This window comes from Rhipicephalus microplus, chromosome 10, assembly GCF_043290135.1.
Source record: "Rhipicephalus microplus isolate Deutch F79 chromosome 10, USDA_Rmic, whole genome shotgun sequence".
In the NCBI taxonomy this organism is placed as follows: domain Eukaryota; kingdom Metazoa; phylum Arthropoda; class Arachnida; order Ixodida; family Ixodidae; genus Rhipicephalus; species Rhipicephalus microplus.
In genome coordinates this window covers 63,987,409-64,012,103 of record NC_134709.1, presented here as the reverse complement: position 1 = coordinate 64,012,103, position 24,695 = coordinate 63,987,409, and the positions used below count along the sequence as shown (strand labels likewise).

General features: G+C 45.6%; 1 protein-coding gene across 2 annotated transcripts; it reads left to right on the top strand.

The window, feature by feature from the left end:
* Positions 1-234: 234 nt before the first annotated feature.
* LOC119180975 (putative defense protein) lies at positions 235-16,887 on the top strand. 2 transcript variants are annotated; one of them, XM_037432127.2, is made up of 6 exons: positions 235-391; positions 3,942-4,127; positions 7,075-7,205; positions 8,472-8,563; positions 8,713-8,788; positions 16,487-16,887. In XM_037432127.2, the coding sequence occupies exons 1-6, from the start codon at positions 373-375 to the stop codon at positions 16,637-16,639; spliced, it is 657 nt and encodes a 218-aa protein (XP_037288024.2). In that variant the 5' UTR covers positions 235-372; the 3' UTR covers positions 16,640-16,887. The 2 variants fall into 2 exon arrangements, with proteins under 2 accessions (XP_037288024.2, XP_075731878.1); XM_075875763.1 differs by lacking the exon at positions 235-391 and adding an exon at positions 496-603.
* Positions 16,888-24,695: the final 7,808 nt, after the last annotated feature.

The window sequence follows — 24,695 nt, the reverse complement described above, 5'->3', positions numbered from 1 at the left end:
AGGCGACGGATGTGTGCGCAGAACGACTTTATACAGTCTTTCGTTCTTTTTTTATCTGCTGTGGGTGTTTCACGTTTGCTGATCTCTTTCATTTTTTTCCCGTATACGTCAGTTTTCTTTTTTTTTCACGTGGCATCCATTTATAGCAGACGATCACGCCTGTTGCTCTGCGGCGCGATACAGCAAACTTTATCAATATTATTTTTTTCAACTTCTCGTCCTTTGCACCTGGTGTTTGCTTCACGAAACGATTCCGCGACCCTGACCGGAAAACCGGCAGCACAATTGTCAGCGGTGTTCACTCCCAGCTCGATTTTGTACGTGTACCCCAGTTCGCGTTCACTTCGTCGTATCTTGTCGTCAAGGGCGCCCATGTCTTCCCGTCACCTCGGTAAGTAGATTCGCCTGTCGCACGCCGCTGCACATCTCCCTATATACGCGGTTGCTTAACGTATACCGAAGCAAGGCCATGAAATGCAAGTGCCATTGCTGCCACGCGCGAACACAGGCCCATACTCACAAGCTAACCTGATCCTTATCTCCCGTTTTCTTCAAGTTTCTGTACTCTAGATCTGTTATAAAGGTGCAAAAACTGGTAACAAGGTAAGATGTGACAGTATGTGTACTTGTGAGAAATGACCTATTTTTATTTATCAAACAAACTAAAGGCTGAAAACAAGTACGGAAAACGCGGGATAAAGATAGAGTTCATTTCAGAATGCGGGTCATAGTCTTTGGAATAAAACTTTAAAGTCTGTTACCTATATTATCCGGAAAAGTGTTCCGGGTAGCCAGGTAGAGCGGCGTCGAATTTGTTTTGCGTGAGGGCCGTAAAATCCGGACAGCGCTCGGGCCTCGCGGCCGACTTTTCTAAACGTTTTCGAATGCTGAAAGAATGTGTTCGCTTGTGGGGCGTGTCCACACTTACATCGCACGACATTCACTGCTCGCGTCACGTGACGACTCGGTGCCCGCCGCAGCAGCTTAACGGTTGGGGCGTTGCCGCGTTAAGCACGAGCATGTATCGAGACTGATGGTTGGCCTATATTTGGTATACTTGCTTAATGACGTACTTTAGCCGTGAAATATTACACCCAGAGTAAAGAAACAATTGTTCTTTTTGTGTGTTTTTCTCCGAGCTTGGAATATTTCGCGGTAAAGAACATTTGTTCGTGTTGTTGCGTGTTTCCTTACTCTGTGCTTCGGATATTTCGCGGTTGAAGTAGGTAACCGAGCACGAGCATGCTGTTTAGTTCAGCGGCTAAAGTCTGTAACCGAGCACGAGCATGCTGTTTAGGTCAACGTTTATAGAGCATGCTCAGTTGCCGAACTCTCCGCCTCCGTCATACTCTGAAAGCAGGCGCAAAACTGACTTCCGGTCCAGCTGGTGCTACTGCCGCAACAGGCTTTACGCAGCAGCGAACGAAGGGCGAGCGAACGCCACGCATGCAGCTGCTATCCACCCAAATATTGAATTGCTTAAAAACGCAAAGACACGGATGACTAGCTTTTCTCTTTAGGTAATCGTGGAAAATTATTACATAAGCGAAAATGTTGGCAAGCGTGTTGGGTGGTGTTCCGTGTTGCGCTCCCAGTGCTCTGAGGACGCTGCGGTTCTCATGTTCAGCGCAACAGGCGTTGCTCGTCTGCTTTTCAATGAAGTATCGAGTCGCTATGACTTTTTTTTTGTTTTACAGCAATTGTAAAAAGTTTGAAATGCGTTGTGGAAACACGTAACAGAATTTCGTTGGACCCGGGCAAGTTATGCAGTGGGTGTGGCTGATATTGTCCGCATTGCCCCGTTATAGATTGTCGAGTGCCCTACAGAAACGTCAACAAGACTAAGAACCACTACTTTGTCATTAATTCATTGTCATTCAGACCAACCATGAGGCACAGTGCATTCACAGAAACCGACCCTCGCAAGCGCATGACTTTATTAGGCACGCACTTCGACCGGATTTCTTTCGCTGGTTTATCTGCGCAAGTTAACGGCTTTCTATGCAGTGCAATGGTTGCTTATTTTATATTGATTGCATATTGGTGATTCACACTGCAATGTGGGCAAGTGATAAACGCGGAAATGAAATGTCGGGCGCTGTTTTCGTGTTTTTATATGCCCATATATGTCACAGAAGTCTAAACTGTCTTAACCGTAAATCGCCGTGGTGGCTTAGTGGTTTAAAGAACCTCCGGGGGGCGAAATTTCCGGAGCCCTCCACTACGGCGTCTCTCATTCATATGGTGGTTTCGGGGCGTTAAACCCAACATATCAATGGCTTAGTGGTTAAGGTATGACGCAGGTAAGCTCATGAGTGTTACATTGATTCCCGGCCACGGTGGCCACGTTTTCTGTCTCGGTGCGAAAAGAACAGCAAAAAAAAAAAATGCCGTTACAGAATTCTAGATAGTCAAAATGGACGATCTCACGCTCGTCCATGAAATTCGTAATGCTTATCTCCACGGGTACTTTCAAACGCAAAGGTTCATTGCAGATATAAACAATACTGCAGCAAATTTCATGCGTGCCAGAGGACGTTGCCACCAGTGAATCGTCGTGAAAATCGGCCCTCCAACGGAGTTCACTTGACTCGCCGGTCTGGTAGAAGTGAAACTTAAATTTAGAAGTGAAATCGATCGGCGCTCCATCTATCGTTAGCTGCAGCAAACATACCCGGTTTCGACCCTTGGCGGCTCGGGCGTCGGTCGAAGCGAAAAAAAATATATCTAGTTTTTGGTTCATTAAGTATTACGGCTTGGTGGCGCTAGCCACCGCCCGATCTAAAGGGTAAAGCCATATCCATCTATCTAGCAGGTCGAGCCATTCGTCTGAGTGCGAGTTAGGCATAGTGATTGCTGTACAGTGCCATCCACTCTTGAGGTGAACATGGCTCCACGTGGCCACACTCTGTGGAGCGCCAGTGTATCAAGCGCCGCCGCGCATCGAAACGGCGCAGGAAGGCGCTGTTCTTGCTGTCCTACAGGAAAGCAAGAGGCGGCGTCACGCTCCAGCACTGCTGCACATGACGCGACGTAGTATTTCCCGTCGGTATACATGTGCGCGAGCGCCGCTTCGCTTCAATGCGCGGTCGCTTTTGATCCGGTGCCACGCTCAGCAGAGTGCGGCCACGCAAAGCCATGTTCAGCCTAGGCGGATGGCACTGCACCTCGGGTTTCGCGAAAAACTCGGAATGCAAGCTTTACTAGTCACTCTGCTGGTATGTATCGCGAGATGATTTCAGTGCACTATTCCGAGTACTGCGAACTTCCATATTAAAATGGTTGGTGGAAACTGAAATACATCGATCATAATCAGTTATTTCCTCCTGCGCACGTGTTGTTTCTCTGGTGTGTGTCTGTTTGGACACGTACTTACTTGCTCTTTAACTAACCAACTCGCAAACAAAAAAAGTATTGATAAAGTGAGAACACATATACGATGAGGTTTTGGGGCTCTCACACGAAAAGCTTTGGTTACAATGTCAAATTAGTCGGCGTCTTTCACAGCTTTCACCGATGTTTCATCGCTACCAGACGAGGTATCGCCAAACCCTCTGCTACGTCGCAATGGTTTCTACATGTGTACAAGGCCAATGTAACTATAGTGACTTAATAAAAATGAAAAGCACGTCGAAAGTGAATTGGTCCAACGGATACAGTTTGCAGGAGCTTTCTTAAGCTTTAAAAGTTCATGGGTGCGCCAGAGAATGTTGCCACGAGTGAATCGTGGTGAAAATTAACCCGCCAGTTGAGTTCGCTTGACTTGCCGGTCATTCAAAAGTGAAACAAATTTACTATTGAATTAAATCAGCCCTATCGTGAAGTGCCGAACAGTTAGTGATTTTTTGTTTATTGGTATAAAAACTCTAGAATTGATTGAAGCATTCAAAACATTTATTTATTTATTCAACCATCTTTCCGGTTCTGCGCCGTCACCGAAGTGAGCGTCATGTTCCTGCGCAATCTGTGCCTGCTGGTCGTACTGTTTCGCGGGACCGTATGCTACCCCAGTGGAGCGCCGGTTCAGGCCTGCAATGACATGATGCCACAACATGGCTCGGCGGCGTCCAACGATAAGGGTACCCTTGACCTGACCGCTGCGATGGACGGCAAGCGAAACGTCAAGGGTGAGTGGATGCAGGTGCTGCACATTTTCGTAATAGATAGATGTATACGTAGATGTGGATAGATATGTATAGGTAGAATGATAGGTAGAATGATAGGTAGAATGTATAGGAAGTATAGGATAGAATGATAGATAGATATGTATAGGTAGGTGAATGGATAGGTGTGTAGGTAGTTCGGTAGACAAAAAAAAAGAGCAAGAAAAAGTCAACTGCCAGATATATGGAAACTAGTGTTGACTAACAAGTGAAGCTTCATTTATGGTGTTTTCGTGATTTGGATTGGTGTTTTTTTTTTACCAGGTTGCGTTTTTTTGCAATTGCTCTTTTTAGACTGAGCATGCAGAGTTCCGACAGTTTGCGCTTTGCAACAGCGTTTAGCCGCTTTCAGAAGACAACTTCTGTGTCCTTGCACTTCTCGAAAATAACGCAAATTACAGCCCGGACAAGAGAATGAAGGACTGATCACAAGAAGTTCAACGTTGCTGCTTGTACTGTTTTCTTTTTCTTTTTTTTAGTTGTAAACCGAATAGGCTTATACAGAACGGGGTGGGCTTAATGGAGGTCATTAAGAAAGACATTCGCCATGGCGAGGTCGAAAGGTGCTTTTATGTTTTGTTGGGAAGTAGTTTATCGAAGTTCATTTCTCGCAAATCCTTCATTATGCAAAACCCGGAGTTTTAATTTTGCATTGGTCTTGGTTCTCCGATGCCCCTAAATGTTATATCTAAACACGAAACTTAAAAGCACATGGAACATATCGCAGGGGAATGAAAGGAAAAACATATGGAAACCACCCGTTTGTGGCACGAATTCACAAAAAACCCATATCGAATTCTCAGAACGAAAAGCTTTTTAGTTGCCGAAAAATTCATCCTGATCGTGGGATCGAAACCGGAAACAGCGCCTTTCCGGGGTGTTCACTTTACCGACTGAGCCAACTAGGAAGCTAGCGATTGGCAGCGCTACGGTGAATTCATCGACAATTTGGAGCACATGCAAGCAAATTGTGTATACCTTTGAGCCACCTTGCAGTTCTCCGCAGGTTTTGTTTGCATATATCGGGAAACTTTCATCCTGATAAGACATTACATTTGTTTGAATGCTCGTGTTTTGTAAACTTCTGCATTGAGTGGAGAATTTTTTTTTATTTAAGAACTGGGATTCACTGCGGGAGTGTTTGACGAAGTCCCTTTGTGTATATAGCTTTGTGCTTTTTCCCTATATCATCTCGTGCAGCCGGTTGCACGGCATACGTTGAAGTTTCTCGCGGCGCCCTTGACCATCCCTGTGTTAAATGTGCTGTGTAAGTGGTCTATGAGATAGTGTTGACGTTAGATGCTTTCTATTGTCCAAACCAGCCGATGTATCTGTAACTGCCTAGCACGTCACTTTTCGATGAAGAATGCAGCAATCGTAATGACCATTAAAACACGTAGCTTTTTGGATAAATCCGAACTGCTAAAGAAATTTCCAGACGACCGTCTATCCAACATCGTGTTTATCCGAAAACGTGGATTCCGAGTTCGAAGAAAAGATAACGATGATCAGAATATTAGCCCGTCAAGCTCTGGTCGTTTACCGCCGTTTCCATATGGCCGTTGCGTGACGCTGCTAACTTGAGCGCCGATGGTGCCATGTAAACTCCAGCGAACACTTGTGGAAATCTAGGCGAAGCTTTTGTAAATCGGGATGGCGGCGTCGCACGAGGAAACTCCGACGTCCCAGAGCTCCAAGAAATGCCGTGACCACCGGAAGGTTCGGTGGTCACGTGCAGATTTCGTACGCGTCATTTTCCAGTCGATGCCCACTCGATCATGGGCTTTTCGTTGATCGGCCGTTTCTGATGTGACAATCTAATCTTTTGTCCAGGTCACTCGTAACTTCACGTTTCCACATTTCCGTGTTGCCCGGATGTGGACGCACGACCTGTTGTTGTTGCCTGTAAGAGCTAAAGTATTTCGCTGCTACGCACGGAGGAAATCAAACTCCTTGCATGAATTAGGGACAGTTGTGGGAGAGCGTTGCGCAATGCGAAAATAAATGAAGTAGAAAAAGGACAGAAAGAAAAGCACATCACACACATCTCCCCGTAAAGTGAACTCCGAGTAGTATGTGAAGCAGCCATGGGTTGACTTTAGGTTCTGTAAAGAGGTACTCTTTATTTATTACTGTAGGCGTTCATGGTGGCGCACAGTGCCGTTTTGCTAGCCCTCGTCTCCGCTGCACTCATGGTCTTGTCTTCATTTATGCTACTACGCTTTATGCGTGTGATAGAGGGAGGAGTAAGCGCTTGTATTATATACAGAGCAGCGCAGTGCCGCTGGAGGTCTACACACGCACCAGAGCACGCGTCAGAGTAGAGCGAGCGTTTTACTACAGAGCCATCTTATGGACGCTCTGAGTACTAGCGTGGCTACGGCTACGGACAAATGACTAGCACCGGCCGTAAGCTGCATCGAAATTAAAGAAAAAAAATCGCAGCTTATTTACGGAGGGAAGGATGATGAGTGGGCCAAAGCGTCTGTCAGTCCATCCGTGCTTCCGTTCGTTCTTGAGTTCGGCCTTCCGTCTGTCTCTGTCTGTCTATCCGTTCGTCCATCTAGTGAACACACCAAGTACCACCATCTCGCATCTTTTCATGCATATATTTATCATACACAAATACCGTCATCCAGCGCACATTTTAAGGACTAAATGAGAGGTGGCTACTACTACGACCAGGACGACACGGAACGTACGACCCACGGTGTAAGGAGCTTCGCCTTTAAGAAGTGTGTACGGCAAATGTGAAGACGCCAGGAGTCACTAGTCCCTGTTTTCGTGGTAGTCAAGCAAGAGTTCGTGCATGCGCGCGTGGGTAACTGCCGCTCAGCTGGCGTGAAAACGAATGTTTTCGTCTGGTGAAGGAGTACGATGATGATCTTTTGCTAATGGTTCTTTGATGCAGTGGTTTTGACTGGGACCTTCAAGGGTTTCCTCATCAAAGCAGTGAGCAAAGATGGCGGCGTGGTATCGGGAAAGTTCACGATTGACAAGCCCGACACAATGAAAGGGTTGGATTGCGATGGCCATACAGACGTGAGTATAGATCATCAGGTGTCGTAAAGTTTATTTTCGAAGGCAACGTCTTTCCATAGGGCGAATTACCGGTGGTAGCGACGTCATGGTTACGACGTATAAAATTCACTCTGGTGCATTAAACAGTGTTCTATAACATCAGTTATTTGCCCGCATTAGCTTGCGCTCTTTTAAAAAAGTTGCTCTTTAGTTGCGGAAGGTGCTTTCGGAAAAACGTTTACAATACTGTGAGGCGTTTGAAATAAACGATGGTAACAGTAACCAATGTGACGTGAAATAATTTAAGCCGAGTGGAAGATGTCCGTGGGCGCAGAATGATTGCTCTGGTTAGGTGAGTCTACTCATTAGTGGACGGTAATTCAGTGATTATGATCTTACGCCATGAAACGAAGTGCGGTCTATCCAGGGACAGCCGCGTAACGAGCTAATGGTTTGGAGACTCGTCTTGTGCAGCGCTGGTGTGTCATTCGCCCCTGTGGTCTCGTGAATGTGGTGCGCGATTGCTGACGCCGGGGTCGCGGGATCTAAATTCGGGCTGTGACGGCCACATTTTCAAATATGATATACTTTCTCGGGATACTTAAACGCAAAATCTTTCGACTGTATGTTTGCTGGCATCTGTCCAACAATGCAACCACACGGCGAAAGTTTACGAAAGTTTAAATCCCTGCTGAAAGCCCACCTTTCTTGATCTGGTGCTTGCGTTCTTACTCCTGAATATTGTCGATCAAAAAAAGCAAATATTACACATATTTGAGGCGAAACATCGATACGTATTAGGTAGTGTGTTTGTGTATTTATAAGATGCTTATATACGTAATTCTGAAGACTGCAGTTTATTACGCCACACTGGCAATGGTACGTTATGAACGAAAAAAAACGGGTGCTTCTAATGCTTCGTTAAAACGACATGGTGCTGTCACCTATCAGTGGCTATGCATTCTAATAAATACTTTCGTTTCATCACAATGCTGCCAGATGGCGCCATTTCTCATGCAGCGCCTCTACACAGGAGGCTATCGTTTTTCAACGTGTTTTGCAGAGAAGCACACCGATGCATGGACAATTTTTTACGCATGTAGAAAAAAAATCGAGTCCCGTGTGCATGTTAAAGATAATTTTAATTTAGGAGCCCATTTAAGAACTCCAGGTTGTTTGAATTCCTGGAGACCACAATTACTGCATCCCTTACAAGAATATCGTGGCTTCGGGACGTACGAACGCAGTGATTATAACGCGCCCACTTCTGACGCATGCCTACTGCAGAGTGCTGTCACTCACACTCACAACGGGGACAAGAATTCTGTCGCAGTCACGTGGACAGCTCCGGACAGCTTCACTGGAGACGTCATGTTCAGGTGAGCCAAAAACTCTCAATCGGTAAACTTGCACATCAAGGGGTGCACATGTATACGTTTACCTTTTGTGTGATGCTTACTTCATTGGCACAAGTTGCAGTGCTTCCACTTGAAGCTTTGCGTCTCACAAAAGTTTCCTTTAATGCCAGGGCTACCGCTGTGAGGACAAAGCCGGATTTCTACGTCGGTCTGATGTCATCAGCCATAAAGATAGAGGCCCCGTCGGTGAGTGCACTCGAGCAGTTGTCGAAAATCATTTTGAGAAATCGTCAATAGAGGATGGTAAAAAAAAATGGAGAGAAGCTGGAATCAACTGCTATGCACAGAACTCATTTGTGGCAGCAAATGGACTTCTATTGACAAATTAACTTTGTGGTAAAATTACTTTCTCTAAAGAAGGAATTGGTATCTTTAGTAAAAAAAAAGGTGAAAGGGTCACCTCCAGCGACCACCATGCAGTTAAGGGTCGACCGGATGGCTTTGGTGTAAAGCCACAGAACAGGCCTCGTTTTTTTTTTCGCAAGAACAAAGGGAAGTTGTACGTTCACCAGTCTGGGGAGAAAAGTCTATTTTTGCCACGCAAGTCATTCACCCACGTAACTCCCTGTAGTGGGTGGCTGACTCTCCAAAGTGTTCTACGTGGGACAAACATGACACGTCACGTGTGGCAAACAGGACAAACGGCCCCTCCACCCCACTTTTTTTTTCTTTTCTTCGAGTGTACGCGATTCTAGAAGATGCCTAAAAAATTTCGTGAGATTCCCTGATTCCCTGATTGGATGGCCAATAAGAAGTATATTGCCAGCCTCCTAAGGCCCTTCATGCATGGTTGACCATCCTTCAGCGAAAATGTGCTCTGTACATTTGGAATACAGTGCTTCATGTTTAGATTCTTTAGTATAACCAACCTGATTGCGTGGTACACGCTGCTGTGCGTGCAAGCGTGTTACTTTTCTGCCTTGATTTCTCTAGTTTTCTATTTCACTCTTCCCCAACTCTATACTATCAACTCAGTAAGGATAGGAAATGAGGTTTTTGTTGCTATTCAATATCCCGGATTCAATGTGTACCGTGCTTTAAAGACAACTTCATCAACGTAACGACCCCCTGGCTGTATGTATCCACCATGCCTCATCAGTTTGATCGAAACCATCAGTTTGTACAAGCTCTGTTTTACTTATGAATACTCGAAAAAGCAGAGATATCGGGCCGGAAGTGCTTAGAAAAGAAACAAGGATGTCACTTGTTCAAACCACCAAAAAGGTTTTCACTATAGCCCCGCTGAGCTGAAATAAAATAGAATATAACACTGGAATTGCTTTTTCAAATGACATGGTCCCCGCAGGGGCGTCTGCGTAAGCAGGCGTTTGGTGTGTAGCGACACCACGGACCCGAGCTAACGGGGGGTTTCGGTTCCCCCCCCCCCCGCGCCTAGCCATGCGTGGCTGAGCCGTGTCCGGGGAAAAGGGGATCCTGGGGGTTGGGCTGACGCTGGGTGCTTGGACCTTTAAGGCCTCTCGGCAGAGGCAACACACCCCCTTGGCCCTGGCTTCACGTAGACGGCACCCCCGGATTGAACCGCCTGGGGGGAATCTGCAGTCGCCTTTTCCTGTCTTCACCTCACATCTTCGTCTTTTCTCTTACTTCAAATCTTTCCTGTCCTCTACTCTCTTCCGTTGACTTCCGTGTTTCCTGGCGGCAAGGGTTAACTCTGTGTGGCTATCCTACCTTGAATAAACCATATTTGGTTATAGTGGTAGTGTACAGCTGGCGTCTGCAGGGCCTGTGCTTACAGACCCTGCAGCATTCCCTTGTAGGACTCCATGGTGGGTGGCCGGCGCTGCTGCCGAAAATAAACCTTTTCATATGGCTAGTTCCTTCCCCTCACTCCCTGATCGCCCTCAGAAAAGAGGGCGCACCGATGAGGTCTTCCAGTTTTTTGGTCACCAGAAAGTATTTTTTCCCAGATTCCACGTTATCCACGCTGACACACCCGGCAAACCAGTGCGAACACTTTTACCTTTTCTTGTTTCGAAGTTTTTGACAGAAATCTTTGGCCTAGGACATAAAGCATCGAGATTGGCAAGTGGTGACCTCCTGTTGGAGCTCCGCGACCAGAAACAATATGAAAAATTGTCTAATCTAGTGAAATTTTGAGATACCAAATTAATAGTAACCCCACACCGAACCATGAACACCACCCATAGCGTTGTTTCAGATAATGACCTGTTACGGCTGACGGAGGCTGAACTCCTGGAGGGTTTCATCGAACAGAATGTCATCAACGTGAAGTGAATTAGGATGAGGCGTGATGGAAAAGAAGTCCAGACTAAGCACCTGATACTTACTTTCAATTCAAGTGTACTGCCCGACTCCTTGAGGCTGGGTACATCAGGCTTGGAGTGAGGCCATATATACCGAACCCTCTCCGATGTTACAAGTGCCAGCGGTTCGGCCACAGTTCACAGAACTGCCGAGGCCACCTAACTTGCGCCAAATGCAGTGCTGAAGAACATACATCTGAAGCCTGTGAAAACTCTCTTCACTCTGCGAACTGTAATGGGGAGCATGCCGCATACTCATGGTCGTGCCCATGCTGGAAAAAAGAAAAGGAAATAGTCACAATTAAAGTAAAAGAAAACATTTTCCTTGAGAAGGCACGAAGGCAGGTGTCCTACCTACCAGAAACCAGCTTTGCCGAAGTGGCGCGTCAGGGGGCAGCGCCACGACGGCCCCCGGCCGCTGTCTGGCACACGCGTAGTGAGCCGACGGTGACACCATCCACCCCCTCGGTGGTTGCAGCCAGTGCTGCTCCGCCATCTAAGAAGGGCCCACCAACCTCCGGGCTTGGGGCCGCGAAGGCCTCGTCTTTAGAAGCGAGTCCCTCAAAACAAATGCAGCGCTCGCAAGAGCGCTTGTCCAGTGCCTCGCAAGAGGCAATGGACACAACTCCGAGCGTGAGGGCGCAGCAAGCGCCTAAGGATCGGCGCGACTCCGTCGACCGATCCAAAAAAGAAAAATCTCGTGTCACGGCCCCCGTGAGCTAATTTTTCATCCTTGAGCACACAGCACAAAACACATCTAAAATGGACACACAGATTTTACAGTGGAATGTGAGAGGACTTCTCCATAACCTCGATGATATTAGAGAATTCCTTAATAAACATACTCCAAAGGTGATGTGTGTTCAGGAAACACATCTCAAGTCCACACAAATAAACTTTCTAAAGCAATATGCCGTCTTCCGCAAAGACCATGACGACGCTGCCGCCTCGTCGGGTGGTGTCGCTATAATAGTTGATAAAGGTGTTGCCTGTAAGCAATTAAACCTCCGAACTTCTCTTGAGGCAGTTGCTGTCCGAGCAGTGCTGTTCGGGAAGCTACTAACAATTACCTCTATTTACATTCCTCCGTGCTATCAACTTTCGAAGACACAATTTCAAAGCTTCATTGCTGAACTTCCTCCGCCATATATAATCGTTGATCTAAATGCACATAATCACCTATGGGGCGACTCCCGTTTGGATGCACGAGGACGCCCAATAGAAAACTGTTTTCGTCAGGTGCATGTTTACTTAACAAAAAAGAATCAACATATTATAGCACTACGCACAACATACTCTTCTATAGACCTGAGTATTGTCTGGAGTACACTAATTCCTTATCCGGAGTGGTCTGTTCTTAAGAACCCCTTTGGGAGTGACCACTTCCGATAATGTTGAAGCTAACTAAAGAAGATACATGCTCGCCTGACTTTCCTCGTTGGAACACCAAGTCAGCCAACTGGGAACTGTTCCGAGAAAACATATTTTTAGATGAAGATGACATTGCTGATTTTAATATAGACGATGCTGTGGCATACCTTACAGATTTTATTATTGACGCTGCAGTGAATTGTATTAAGCAAACTAACGGAATGACTAATAAGCGTCGCATTCCATGGTGGAACGACAATTGTCGGAAAGCGTGAAGTAGTCAAAATAAAGCTTGGAGATTACTCCGAAATTACCCAACGGCTGAAAACCTCGTCAATTTCAAACAGGTGAAGTCACAAGCCAGAAGAACGCGTCGTCTTGCAAAGAAAGTTGGAATAGGTACATCTCTGGTATCAATTCTTACACCGACGAAACAAAGGTTTAGAATAGGGTAAACAAGTTCATGGTTCGGGAGTCGCAGCCCCTACCCTTTGTAAATAGCCGAGGTGAGAGCCTGGAGGAGCAGGCGGACTGCTTAGGCGAACACTTTGAATACGTCTCAAGTGCATCAAACTATACAGAAACGTTCTTAAAATTCACACAACGCGAAGAGCGGCAGCCCCTTAAATGTAAACGTCCATGCAGTGAGACTTACAACTGCCCATTTACGTTAGCTGAACTTAAGGCATCTCTTGCGTGCTGCAACAACTCGGCGCCAGGTGTCCATCGTATAACGTACGAAATGGTCAAGTACCTTCACCCCGAAGCACTAAAAACACTCTTAACTCTCTTCAATAGCATATGGGCAGCTGGGTATATTCCATTGTCATGGAAAGAAACTATAGTCATCCCATTAATTAAACAAGGCAAAGATCCGTCCTTGGCCGCCAGCTACAGGCCAATAGCGCTAACAAGCTGTCTATGCAAACTATATGAGAAAATGATAAACTGGCGCTTAATCCACTTTCTAGAAAGTAACAGTATACTAGACCCCCTTCAGTGTGGTTTCAGAGAGGGGAGGTCGACAACAGGCCACTTTGTTCGCATAGAGACATACATCAGAGATGCATTTATTCATATGCAGTTTGTACTTTCGGTATTCCTAGACTTAGAAAAGGCGTACGACACCACATGGCGATTCGGGATTCTCCGCGAACTTGCCACCATGGGCATCCATGGGAACATGCTAAACACAATTAAAAGTTATCTGTCTAACCAAACCTTTCGCGTAAAAGTGGGAAATGCTCTCTCTAGAACTTTTACCCGAAAGACTGGTGTTCCGCAAGAGGGTGTGCTTAGTTGCACACTCTTTCTTGTAAAAATGAACTCCCTGTAGTCAGTCATTCCAAGCGCGATATTTTATTCCGTGTATGTTTATGATGTGCAGATGAGTTTTAAATGATGCACTATGTCTATATACGAACGACAAGTGCAGCTTGGAATGAATAAATTCTCTAAATGGGCGGATGAAAATGTTTTTAAAATACACCAAGAAAAGTACTTGCGTACTTTTCTCCAACAAACGAGGGGTAATGCCACAACCAAATGTTGCGATCAAGGGAGATGAACTCTCTGTGAGCAGCGAGCACAAATTCCTGGGAACCACTTTAGCTTCTAAGCTGACGTTTATTCCCCATATTAAATATGTCAAAATGAAATGTTTGAAAGCGATGAACGTCCTAAAACTCCTATCACGTACAACATGGATATACTGATCGAAAGTGCCTCTTGAAGTTGTACAAAAGCCTTGTCGGGTCGCGCCTTGATTATGCCTCTATAATTTATCATTCCGCAACGCCAAGTGCATTAAAAATCCTAGACCCCGTTTACCATCTGGGTATCCGACTTGCGACCGGTGCTTTACATGGGTAGTGATCGAAAGTGCCTCTTGAAGTTGTACAAAAAAAAAAAAGCAATCGGTGCTTTCAGGACAAGTCTGATCCAGAGCCTCTATGTAGAGTCGAATCAGTGGTCACTTCACCTGCAGCGATCCTATAGCAGTTTCACATATTTTATAAAGGTACGCACAAACATCAAGCATCCTTCTTATTCAACTATAAACGATATGACCGCTGCCACCCTCTTCCATAATCGACCCGCAGTGAGAAAGCCGTTCTCTTTGCGTGTGAGAAACTTAAGTGAGGAGATGGGTGTTCCGCTGCTAGAACTTTGTCCTACGCCCACAGCGAAACATTTACCGCCGTGGCAGTGGCAGCTTATACACTGTGACACCTCATTTGTCGAGATCACTAAACACGCACCAGAAGCACATATTAAAATGCATTTTCCAGAACTCCAATCCAACTACTCATGCGTAGAGTTTTATACCGACGCTTTTAAGTCGCATGCAGAGGTAGCTTATGCAGCAGACCATCCTTCTCGGAATCCGAGGTACTGCACCCGGAAACAAGTATATTTACGGCGGAGGGTTATGCACTATTGTCGGCTCTGAAGCATGTACGGAAATCAAACATACAAAAATCAATTATATATACAGACCCATTAAGCATCGTAAATGCATTAAGATCACTTTTTAGATTAAGAAATCCAGTAATAATTGAGTTGTATTCCATCCTGTGTATTGCGTATATGTCCAACCAGCATGTTACTATTTGCTGGGTACCTGGCCATAGAAGTGTCGAGGGCAATGTGTTAGCTGACCAAATGGCCACGTCAATTATATCGCACGTTATTAACCCTACTGCTACTGTCCCTGCAACAGACCTAAAACCCTTCCTATAAACTGCGACGCCACTGTCAACGATTGTGGGACACAGAAATAAATAAGCTTCACTTGATTAAGCCGCAGCTAGGTTACTGGCCCTCCGCTACGAGACCACGGCGAACTGTTGTCCTATTCTGTCGCCTCAGAATAGGACACACTTATGGTACCCATAGCTTTCTGCTGACTGGAGATGAACCTCCTACTTGTGGTAGATGTGGCGAGAGGCTAACCGTCCTCCACGTCCTTTGGAGTGTCTGGAAGCTGAAAGAGAAAAAAATATTTTCCTTTAGCATGCCGCTATCATCTTCTTTTACATCCGATATTGTTTCTTGGCGAAGAGCCGCTTTTTGATGCAAAATTAGTTCTAAGCTTTTTAAAGGATGCAGTATTGAATATTTTTAGTCCAACATTGCATGTTTTTAGCCCAACAAGTTCATAGCGCATCCTCTGTTTAGAGGATGCCGCTGTGATAGCAGCTTTCAATGAGCCCAGGCCTCCATGCTCTTGTTTTAAGGGCTCTGTCGAGGCACTGGTGCTCCATGCCAAGTTTTTATTTCACATACGTATCACTTTTAAACCATTTTATGCCTCCATAGCACACATCATTTGTCATTGCCATAATTTTACTATATGTATATTTTTACGCACCTACAGTGACTGTTTTTAGGCCCATTTACAGCCACGTCACATCTGTTTTATCCACACTGCACATCGCACAATTCATTATCATCACTCTGGCGCTCTTTGCCCATATCTGGCCCTTCCGCCAATAAACTCCACTAATCATCATCAAATGACATGGTCACAGTCGAATGGTCGAATGCGAATTTTTCGTCAATTGCTTCCGCCTAATTTTTTAAAGAAAATATGATAGATCGGGGTTTATTTATGTACATCACATTTTCAAACTACGCATAATGAAGCTTTTTTGGCATAACCTGTAGACTTTCAGCAAGCTGGCAACCTACAGTTGCTCTTAAAAATGGAAGGCCCTTTTCACTTGGTACATCCGTTTCTGCTCTTTGTAAGGCCTTCAGATTGCAGGGTTGGTTTTACGGAGAGTCGGACATACTTCATTGTCGAGCAGTTAAATTATGCTTAAAAGATAAATTTAACCGGAGAAGCACTTGCAATGTGTACCCCTCTCCACTCCAATCGAGCAAAAGAGAAGTCAAAAGCCCCCTCTCCACATAATTTACGCGAGTATGTATGCTGTGTCACCTAATGACTGCCTCTGCAGAGCTTCGATTGCCTTGTCAAGATACCGCTTTTCATCTGCCAGTCGATCTTCGTGCATAGATTAGAAGTTTTATCACAAGAGACGAAGTATACCAACATGGGCACAAGAAATTAAGACACCGCTAACGCAGACATCTTGCATCCGTTTTCGCAAAACCTGTCTTTTAGAATGAATGCTAATCAACTAGCTCAGCTTTGTTACTTTAACAATCGATCGTCTCTTCCCAAGTCACTTGTTTTCATTTTCTTTTTTTTTTGACGCAGCCAAGCGACAGCGATAAAGGCGACAAGGACAAGAAAACTGAGAAGAGCGGTGGTAACGCCACGTTGCTTACAGGAATCGCCGTCTCGCCACTTGCTGTGGCCCTCATCGGCGTCGCCTTGAACGCACAGCGTCACCGGCTGACGTTCCACTAGCGGGTTCAGTGGACACAGGCTCATCACCCGTCACAGTGCACATCAATGCATAATAAGACCTCTCATGGTTGTTCTTAATGTACTTCACTACTGATAGCATGTTGCAGAGACCCAAGGCATTGTGAATGCCTTGACTGAGCAACATTTGCAGCAATATTTCTTGGCGTTTTTTTTTTGCTTTGCTGTGGTTGTGCGCGTTCACGTTATTGTTGATAATAATAAATGTTGCCCATTTCATTATTATCAAATATTTGCCTGTTGTTTCTTATTTCAAAGCTTGGACACTGCCATCAGTTTATGAGAAATAATGTGTAGCAGTTCTTCACTTCAAGGCTAAATTGTTGGGAAATACGCATGCCCACTCTAAAAAAAAAAAAAAAAAGCCGCTCAGATAGAATTTCTGCGGCTCGTGCCTTTAGTTTATGATTCGTAGTTATGTCTTTCAAAAACAAAAGATGGTTTGACCGCTTGCTCAGCACACATTTTTGTTTTTTGGTAGTATTATTTTAAGCTACTTTTTCAGATTGGCTTCATTTTCAGTTTAGTTTCATTTAAGTATCCTGCCGCCCGGTTCTTGGCCCATCCCCCTTTGTGGGTAAGCGCCATCCATCAAAGGGCATCAGCATCAGCATAACACTACTAACTCCATCCGCGTAACCAATTTCGGGCTGATCAGACAGCTACGTTTACTTCACCCCACCGTATTTAATATATATGGTTTAGGGAGAATATACAGGCTCCAACCAAAAGTTTTTAAGAGACCCGACGTTTCGGAACCGACTTGGTTCCTTCAGGGGTGACTGCGTAGGCTACGTAGCAGCAGTCTTCAAAGCGCTCGAGGGGTGGCTAATGACCCCTCTCTCTGTCTCTCTCTCTCTCTCTCGTTTTGCCGTGGAGCACAGTCCGTGTTTGTACACTGGGGGAAGGGTTCCGAGAGAGCGGTTGATGTTGTGGGCTGTTTCCTGAATGTGCCACGACTCGAGTAACAACCTTCTCCTCCAGTTCGGCTCACTTTCGAAGATGGCCGTCGCTTTAAAATTTATCTTGTGGTCCAATGTCTCCGCATGTTCGGCGAACTGGGCTGCGCTCTTTGTAGATCTTCCGCACATCGTTGGCGTGTTGCTTCAGTCGTTCCGGTAGGTTTTTTGTCTCACCGATATACGATGCGGGGCACCCGGCGCACGGAATTTCGTGAATGACACCGGGTTAAAGTGAGCTAGAATAGTTTAACCGGGGCTCCTGTCCATTGTTGGCTGGTCTTTCGGGCGGGAGAGGAGGCGGCCCAGCGTACACGCAGGCACATGCGCGATGTGAACCCCCTCCCTCTCGAAGATCCGCGCCAGCGTCTCGCTGGTTCCGTGAACGTATGGAACCAGTACGCGTTTCGGGGGGCTGCCAATTGAGGTTGAATGGGGTTTCGTAATACTCTGTTGCTCTGCGCACCATCAAATTCAGGTGCTGGGTGCACCTGAATTTTGTGCACCCAGCCATACAATTCCCGACCGAGTGTGAGAGCGACCACTGCCTGCCCTTTCTTGACGTCCAGGTGGAAAGAAGGCGTGACGGCCTGGAGTTCTCCGATCAGAGGAAGCCAACGCACACAGGCCGCTACCTTCAATTCGATTCTTCCCACACCGCCTGCCACAAGGCCTCGGTTGTGACTGCGCTACTCGAGAGAGTTAGGAACTTATGCTCCAATGACACAGAGCGAAAGAAAGAAGAGGGCCGCGTAATTGCTGACCTCAGAAAAAACGGATATCCAAAAAACTTCATTAGAGCCGCCACCCGCCGCACAGAGCAACAGAGTATTACGAAACCCCATTCAACCTTAATTGGCAGCCTCCGAAACGCTTTTCGGTTCCATACGTTCACGGAAGCAGCGAGATGCTGGCACAGATCTTCAAGAGGGAGGGGGTTCGCATCGCGCATGTGCCTGCGTGTACGCTGGGCCGCCTCCTCCCCCGCCCGAAAGACCAGCCAACAATGGACAGGAGCCCCGGTTAAACTATTCTAGCTCACTTTACCCCGGTGTCATTTACGAAATTCCGTGCGCCGGGTGCCCCGCATCGTATATCGGTGAGACAAAAAACCTACCGGAACGACTGAAGCAACACGCCAACGATTTGCGGAAGATCTACAAAGAGCGCAGCCCAGTTCGCCGAACATGCGGAGACATTGGACCACAAGATAAATTTTAAAGCGACGGCGATCTTCGAAAGCGAGCCGAACTGGAGGAGAAGGTTGTTAATCGAGTCATGGCACATTCAGGAAACAGCCCACGACATCAACCGCTCTCTCGGAACCCTTCCCCCAGTGTACAAACACGGACTGTGCTCCACGGCAAAACGAGAGAGAGAAACAGAGAGAGGGGTCATTAGCCACCCCTCGAGTGCTTTGAAGGCGCTGCTGCTACGTAGCATATGCAGTCACTCCTGAAGAAGGAACCAAGTCGGTTCAGAAACGTGGGGTCTCTTAAATACTTTTGGTTGGAGCCTATATCATCTCCCAGTTTCATACCCAACGAGACAGACTTCTGTCAAATGTTTACATTCAATTCATATATGGTTTATTACACTCCCTATTGTTGATTCAACGATATTTATTTGAGTTGAATTTTAGAATTTATTTTAAGCTGCTTGAATAAAATTGCGAGCCGAATTGAATGCACCGCTGCGTCAATCTCCCTAAATGGAGGCACCAAAGCTTAGCAAATTTCTACCATTAAACTTGTACCCATCTTAAAAAACGAAATGACTATACACAATGAATGTTCAGTAGTGATGATGATGACGATTCTTAATACTGGCGCACACCCACAAAGAGAGAATAACGCGTTATTTGAAGGTCAAACGTGCTTCGAACGCGTTAATCGAAGGTCGCAGGTTCGGATCCTGCCCACGGCAAGTTATCAATTCATCCACTCTTCTTTCTTCTCATTTACATTACAATTGGCCTAATAACTTCCCTATACCTTCCTTGGCATTATTGTCTGTTAGATCTCATTAATATTGTGTAAAACACGAAAAACGAGCCCTTAGGTATACACTTGTTTCCTTTATTCATTAACGAGGGTCTAGTACTGGCAGACTTGGTGCCTTTAGGTTGTATACGAGGGACTATTGGTCAGCTGCCAGTTAGTAATAAGTTCACGTGCTACGTGATGCCAAACAGGCTCATTGAGAGGGTGCCACACTCGCGGCCATGGCGCTACTAGTGGCGCTGACTGACACTCCCACGTTTAAATTGACATAGATACCCAATAAAGTAGCTGGGGGGAGAGCTGTCGTGGTAGCTCAAGTGGTAGAGCATCGAACACGTTATTCGAATGTCGCAGGTTCGGATCCTGCCCACGGCAAGTTATCTTTTCACCCACTTTTCTTTCTTCTCATTTACATTACAATTGGCCTAATAACTTCCCCTATACCTTCCTTGGCATTATTGTCTGTTAGGTCTCATATATATATATATATATATATATATATATATATATATATATATATATATATATATATATATATATATATATATATATATATATATATATGTATTTATAAGTGGAAAGGCACAAATCGAAAAAGAAGTATAGCTGAGCAGGGATGCAGGCTATCAGATGTGGTTTGAAACAGAGGTAGTGATGTGTCCAAAACGAAATGTATAAGTAAAAAAATGTACTCTAACATGGCAATCGCTTTATTTCTTCGCAGCCCTAGTAAGCTTTAACCTCGTTCTTTTAGAACACGTGCATTGTAACCTCGCTATAACCCTAACCCGCTCCAGAGGACTAAGTAAGAATAAATTATATGAATATCTTGGGCACCTGTAGTGTTGAGTGTTGATATACAAAAAAGAAAATAAAACGTATGTAAATTAGGAGTGCAAGAAGCGTTCTAAAGACATTAGCGTTAAAAAAAGACTACACGCCGGAACGAACGCGCGTAAGGGTCGCGAATTTCAAAGCGCATTCATCGTAATCTGGCGCCATTCACTCTACAAAATTTTCTCGAACTTGGTACGTTAAATTTATGGCCCACTAAGTTGAAATTACATTTTGTTTTTACTGATTAGAAACTCCGTAGGCCTCAGTAGGCACCGTCAGTATGCACGACGTCACGGCGAATGAAGCCGAAAGTTCGAGGTGGTGCCGCTACCCTCATATTAGGGTTTTTTTTAGGAAGATAGGGAAACATGGTACGCAAGCATGGTACGATGTTATACCGTACCGCTCTTATACTTTCTCGGTCGTTGACCAGTGAAGGCACCCTAACAACAGCAACAAAGACTGTTCCAAAAATTACCACGAGGTTGTCACTTCTTGTTGGGGCATGTTATTCTTCTCATTGTCAGCGAGGAATGATGGTACGCAAGTATGGTCGTCCGGAGGAGCAGCGCAACCGTACTGCTCTATCGTATTTTCGTGCCGTAGTTCCGTAACCATATAAAATACCCTATTCTTTCAGCACGTTTTCTCAGAAAAGATAGTATTTTCGGTATCGTGAAAGAGTAGATTACTGATACGAGAGAAATCGTTTGCATAACATACAACTTCGTTGCGAGAAAAATGTGCCATTAGATAACAATACCACAGGAAACCGACTTAGCCGGGCAATCAGCATTTACATTTTTCCTTTATGACTTAGACAGTGGCCGATTCCCCTAGTGGGTATAAGTCAGTCTCCGCTGGGCTACAAAATAAAACAAATTTAAAGATTTCGAGCAATTGAGGTATTGCTGGAATAAACAGTGGTGTGTATCTTGCCAGTTGGAGGTCACTTATACCAAATTGCGCTGTACAGTACCACAACTACATTATTACCTTAACAAAACTCGACTCAGAGCGTCACCGCTGTGAATTTTTCACAACGAAATTGAAAGAATGGAACATTTTTTTTATTTGTCGTCATTACTCTTATTAGAGAAAAAGATAATTAGTAGCCCCATTACAAAAGCTCGGAATACAAGTAAATCTACCAGTACTTTTATCACTTGGCGGCACTTCATTTGGTTACTGCCACAGGGATATATGCTCCACTGTGTTTGACTACATCTATGCAACTAAAAAATTACCGTGCTAGTGAACCCTAACCTTTTCAGATCCTTATTTTATAATTCGTAGCGATGTCTGTCAGGAACAAGAGATGGTTTGACCACTTGCTCAGCAAACATTTTTTGTTTATTGGCAGTATTATCTCTAAACTAATTTTTCTGATTGGCTTTAATTTCATTTTAGTTTCATTTAAGTATCCTGCCGCCCGGTTCTTGGCCCATCTCCCTCTGTGGGTGAGCGCCATCCGTCTAAGGTCATCAGCATCAGCAATCGCGCGGGCCCCTGCAGAGTGAGGAAGTTAAAGTTGACCGGTGCAGCTTGTGGCGCGTGGATCGCGAGTCTCGTGCGTTCGGCTGAACCTCGATCGGCTCCGTGGAGAGCAACGTACCCTCGGTGAGCGCGGTAACCTTTTGCTTGCTGTTAACTCCCAGACTTGCACTAGGTGCATCCCTTGCCAAGGGCCGCCGCGTCATAACCTTGGCAGAGGAATTTAGCTGTTGTGACTTCGTACACCCTGAGCGTGCGCTAGAGCGCTGGGACTGTTTCGCCTTTCTCATGGAGGCATCGCCCCGTCAATTTCCAACTCCGTTAGCAGTGGACAGCATAGCGCCTCCTGCCCCCCAAGTGTTGCTAAATAATCGCTGCGTTTGGTTGATGTATTGATTAATGTACTTAAGCCAATTTCTCGAGTAGTATCTGGATTGAAAGTTGCGGAAGCGTACTGAATGAAGTCAAACGTCTTCAATGGAGGCTATTAGTGCGTTAATGCCTGCAGCGGCGGCTCCTCGCGGTCAGATCCAGTCATGACATTACCCCACTTCGAGAGGTTCCGTACGCTTATCTCTAAGCCCGGCTGTTTTAGCAAAGGACCATGCAGACACCCTTGAGGTCTATGCAGAGTGCCACGTGGCAGTTTGGGTATCGGTTGCCCCAACAACCCCAATGACAATGCGTGATCCATGTGCTATCGAGTCAACAGGACAAAGCAGAATGGTTGAAAGGTGGGCTATTCGGTACAGATTCATACTGAAACATTTGCAGTGAAGCCTAACAGCGTGCACGCAAACAGAGGAGACGAATGAGTGTGCAATGCCCGCCTTATTCTGTTATGGTGGAGCGTTCAGTGAAGGAGCATTTCAGCGTATATGTATTCTACAAACTTCCCTTGGTTTACCTCTTCAGTTTGTACAGACGCATCCACTGTGAACGGGAACATTTACGCGTGTAGGGCATGCCCTCATTTGGCTCTCTTGGGGAAGAAAAGTGCCATAGATTAGCGTAGGACTACTGTTGGGGACGCTTCTGTTGTCACAATCTTAATAGCTCAAATGCATGGCTGTTGTCTGTGTTAGAGTGCCACGCCTGAGCATTTGGGAAATTGTATGTTGAAATAATAAAGATCCAGTTTATTCTAAGTTGTCGCAGCTTCCACGGCTAGTCTTTCAGCCATCTTCATTGTATCACCTTTGGCACACGGACAGTGTTTTCCGCATCCACTACCAAATAAGGACCCATCATCATAAGATATGCCCATTGAAGTGTTCCCTTAACAGTGGACTCTACGCTGTATGTACTGTATGTGCATTTTGAATCTTACATTGTTTAATCAGCTTTGTCGCGATGGTTTCACGCTGATGGACAATTGATATGCCTAGGCTTTTCCGGTGATAGTGTCTCTCCGAGGCTTCATTCTCGTCAGTGGTTTGCGAGAGGATTCTCCCACACAGTTAACATGTAAAAGTGGCTTTTTCCGTAGACCGTGGCAATAGCATAAAATAGAGCAGAAGGCATAGCTAGAAAACTGCGCCCAAATCTCTTAAAGGGCCCTTATATAACCTCTGAAAATACAGAAAACGAAAAATAAGCACATTGGTCTCTTCAGAGATCCCCCGCCTCTTATACAGTTCTCGAAGTCGGCATTCTTTACGGGACGTCAGGAGCAAAGAAGCTTTCGATCAATGTATATTCGCGGGAAATTAGCTGGACCGCCTCGTTGGTGTAGTAGTTACGGTGCTCTGCTGCTCACGCATAAATCGCGGGGGCATGTTGAAGAACAGGTTATAGCAACAAAAGAGCGGCCCAACGCTGCTGTTAACGGAAGCAACAATAGGAAGAAACGACGTGATCGACTAAGAACGTCTATCGAAATGCAGCTCGTTAGGCCTTGCAATGTGTGGTACAAGATTGTAATGGTTTATTGCACTATCATGTGCGAGTAGGCATTCACCTTCAAGGGTTAGGCAGTGAAACATGCTTCGGAACTTTTCTACAGCGAAAACTCTCATGAGATCGCAACAAGAGCGCCCTAGTTGTCCGCAGCTGCCGCCACCGGTGTCCGTAGCCGCTATCACACGAAATGAGAAAAAAAAAGAACGTGTAGCTGATCCCTCATTCTACGAATCGGTGTAACACGAAAGGAAAACGGGTCTTCCTAGATATAGTTGAGCGATTATTGTGCATTGGTTCACCACAACAAAAAGAAATGAATGCTACAGCAACAAAATGCAGTCAAGCGAATAACGGCAATTAGCCAAAAACTTGCAGCGCGCACCTCAAGCACAAAACGCGCACGAAATAAGCATACACAGGATGAGCGCAGAATAAGAACTGTCACAGATCGACAAATTAAAGTGCACTGCTTAAACAGAAACATGAAACAAATGAACGCACAAGTATGGACAAGAAGAACAAGTGCAAACAGCAGTCACGATCCTTATTTCTTCGTTTGTGAGCAGCGCGCTCCTTTCGTAAACGCGGCCGTGGCAGCGATCGAAGTGACATCCGTGCTCTCCCGAATCACGAGTCTCGTAAGCGCGCACGCAGGAGAGACCCGATTCCGTGGAAGCGGTGCTCATTGAAAGGTGAGAGGCATAAAAGAGGCCATGACCCTTAGAGCTCACCCAACGTGAACTGATCGTGCCATCGCGCTACTGATAACGAAAACGTGCTGAAATGGCGCAGCTCAGAGGACCGCCAAACAGTACAGGGTGTAAATAAATTGTTAGCTGTTAA

What these genes read in the sequence shown, in the direction of transcription:
- LOC119180975 (XM_037432127.2), top strand. An exon ending in ACTGGAGACGTCATGTTCAG is followed by an intron (nt 8,564 to 8,712) that starts GTGAGCCAAAAA and finishes CTTTAATGCCAG; the next exon opens with GGCTACCGCTGTGAGGACAA. An exon ending in TAAAGATAGAGGCCCCGTCG is followed by an intron (nt 8,789 to 16,486) that starts GTGAGTGCACTC and finishes TTTTTGACGCAG; the next exon opens with CCAAGCGACAGCGATAAAGG.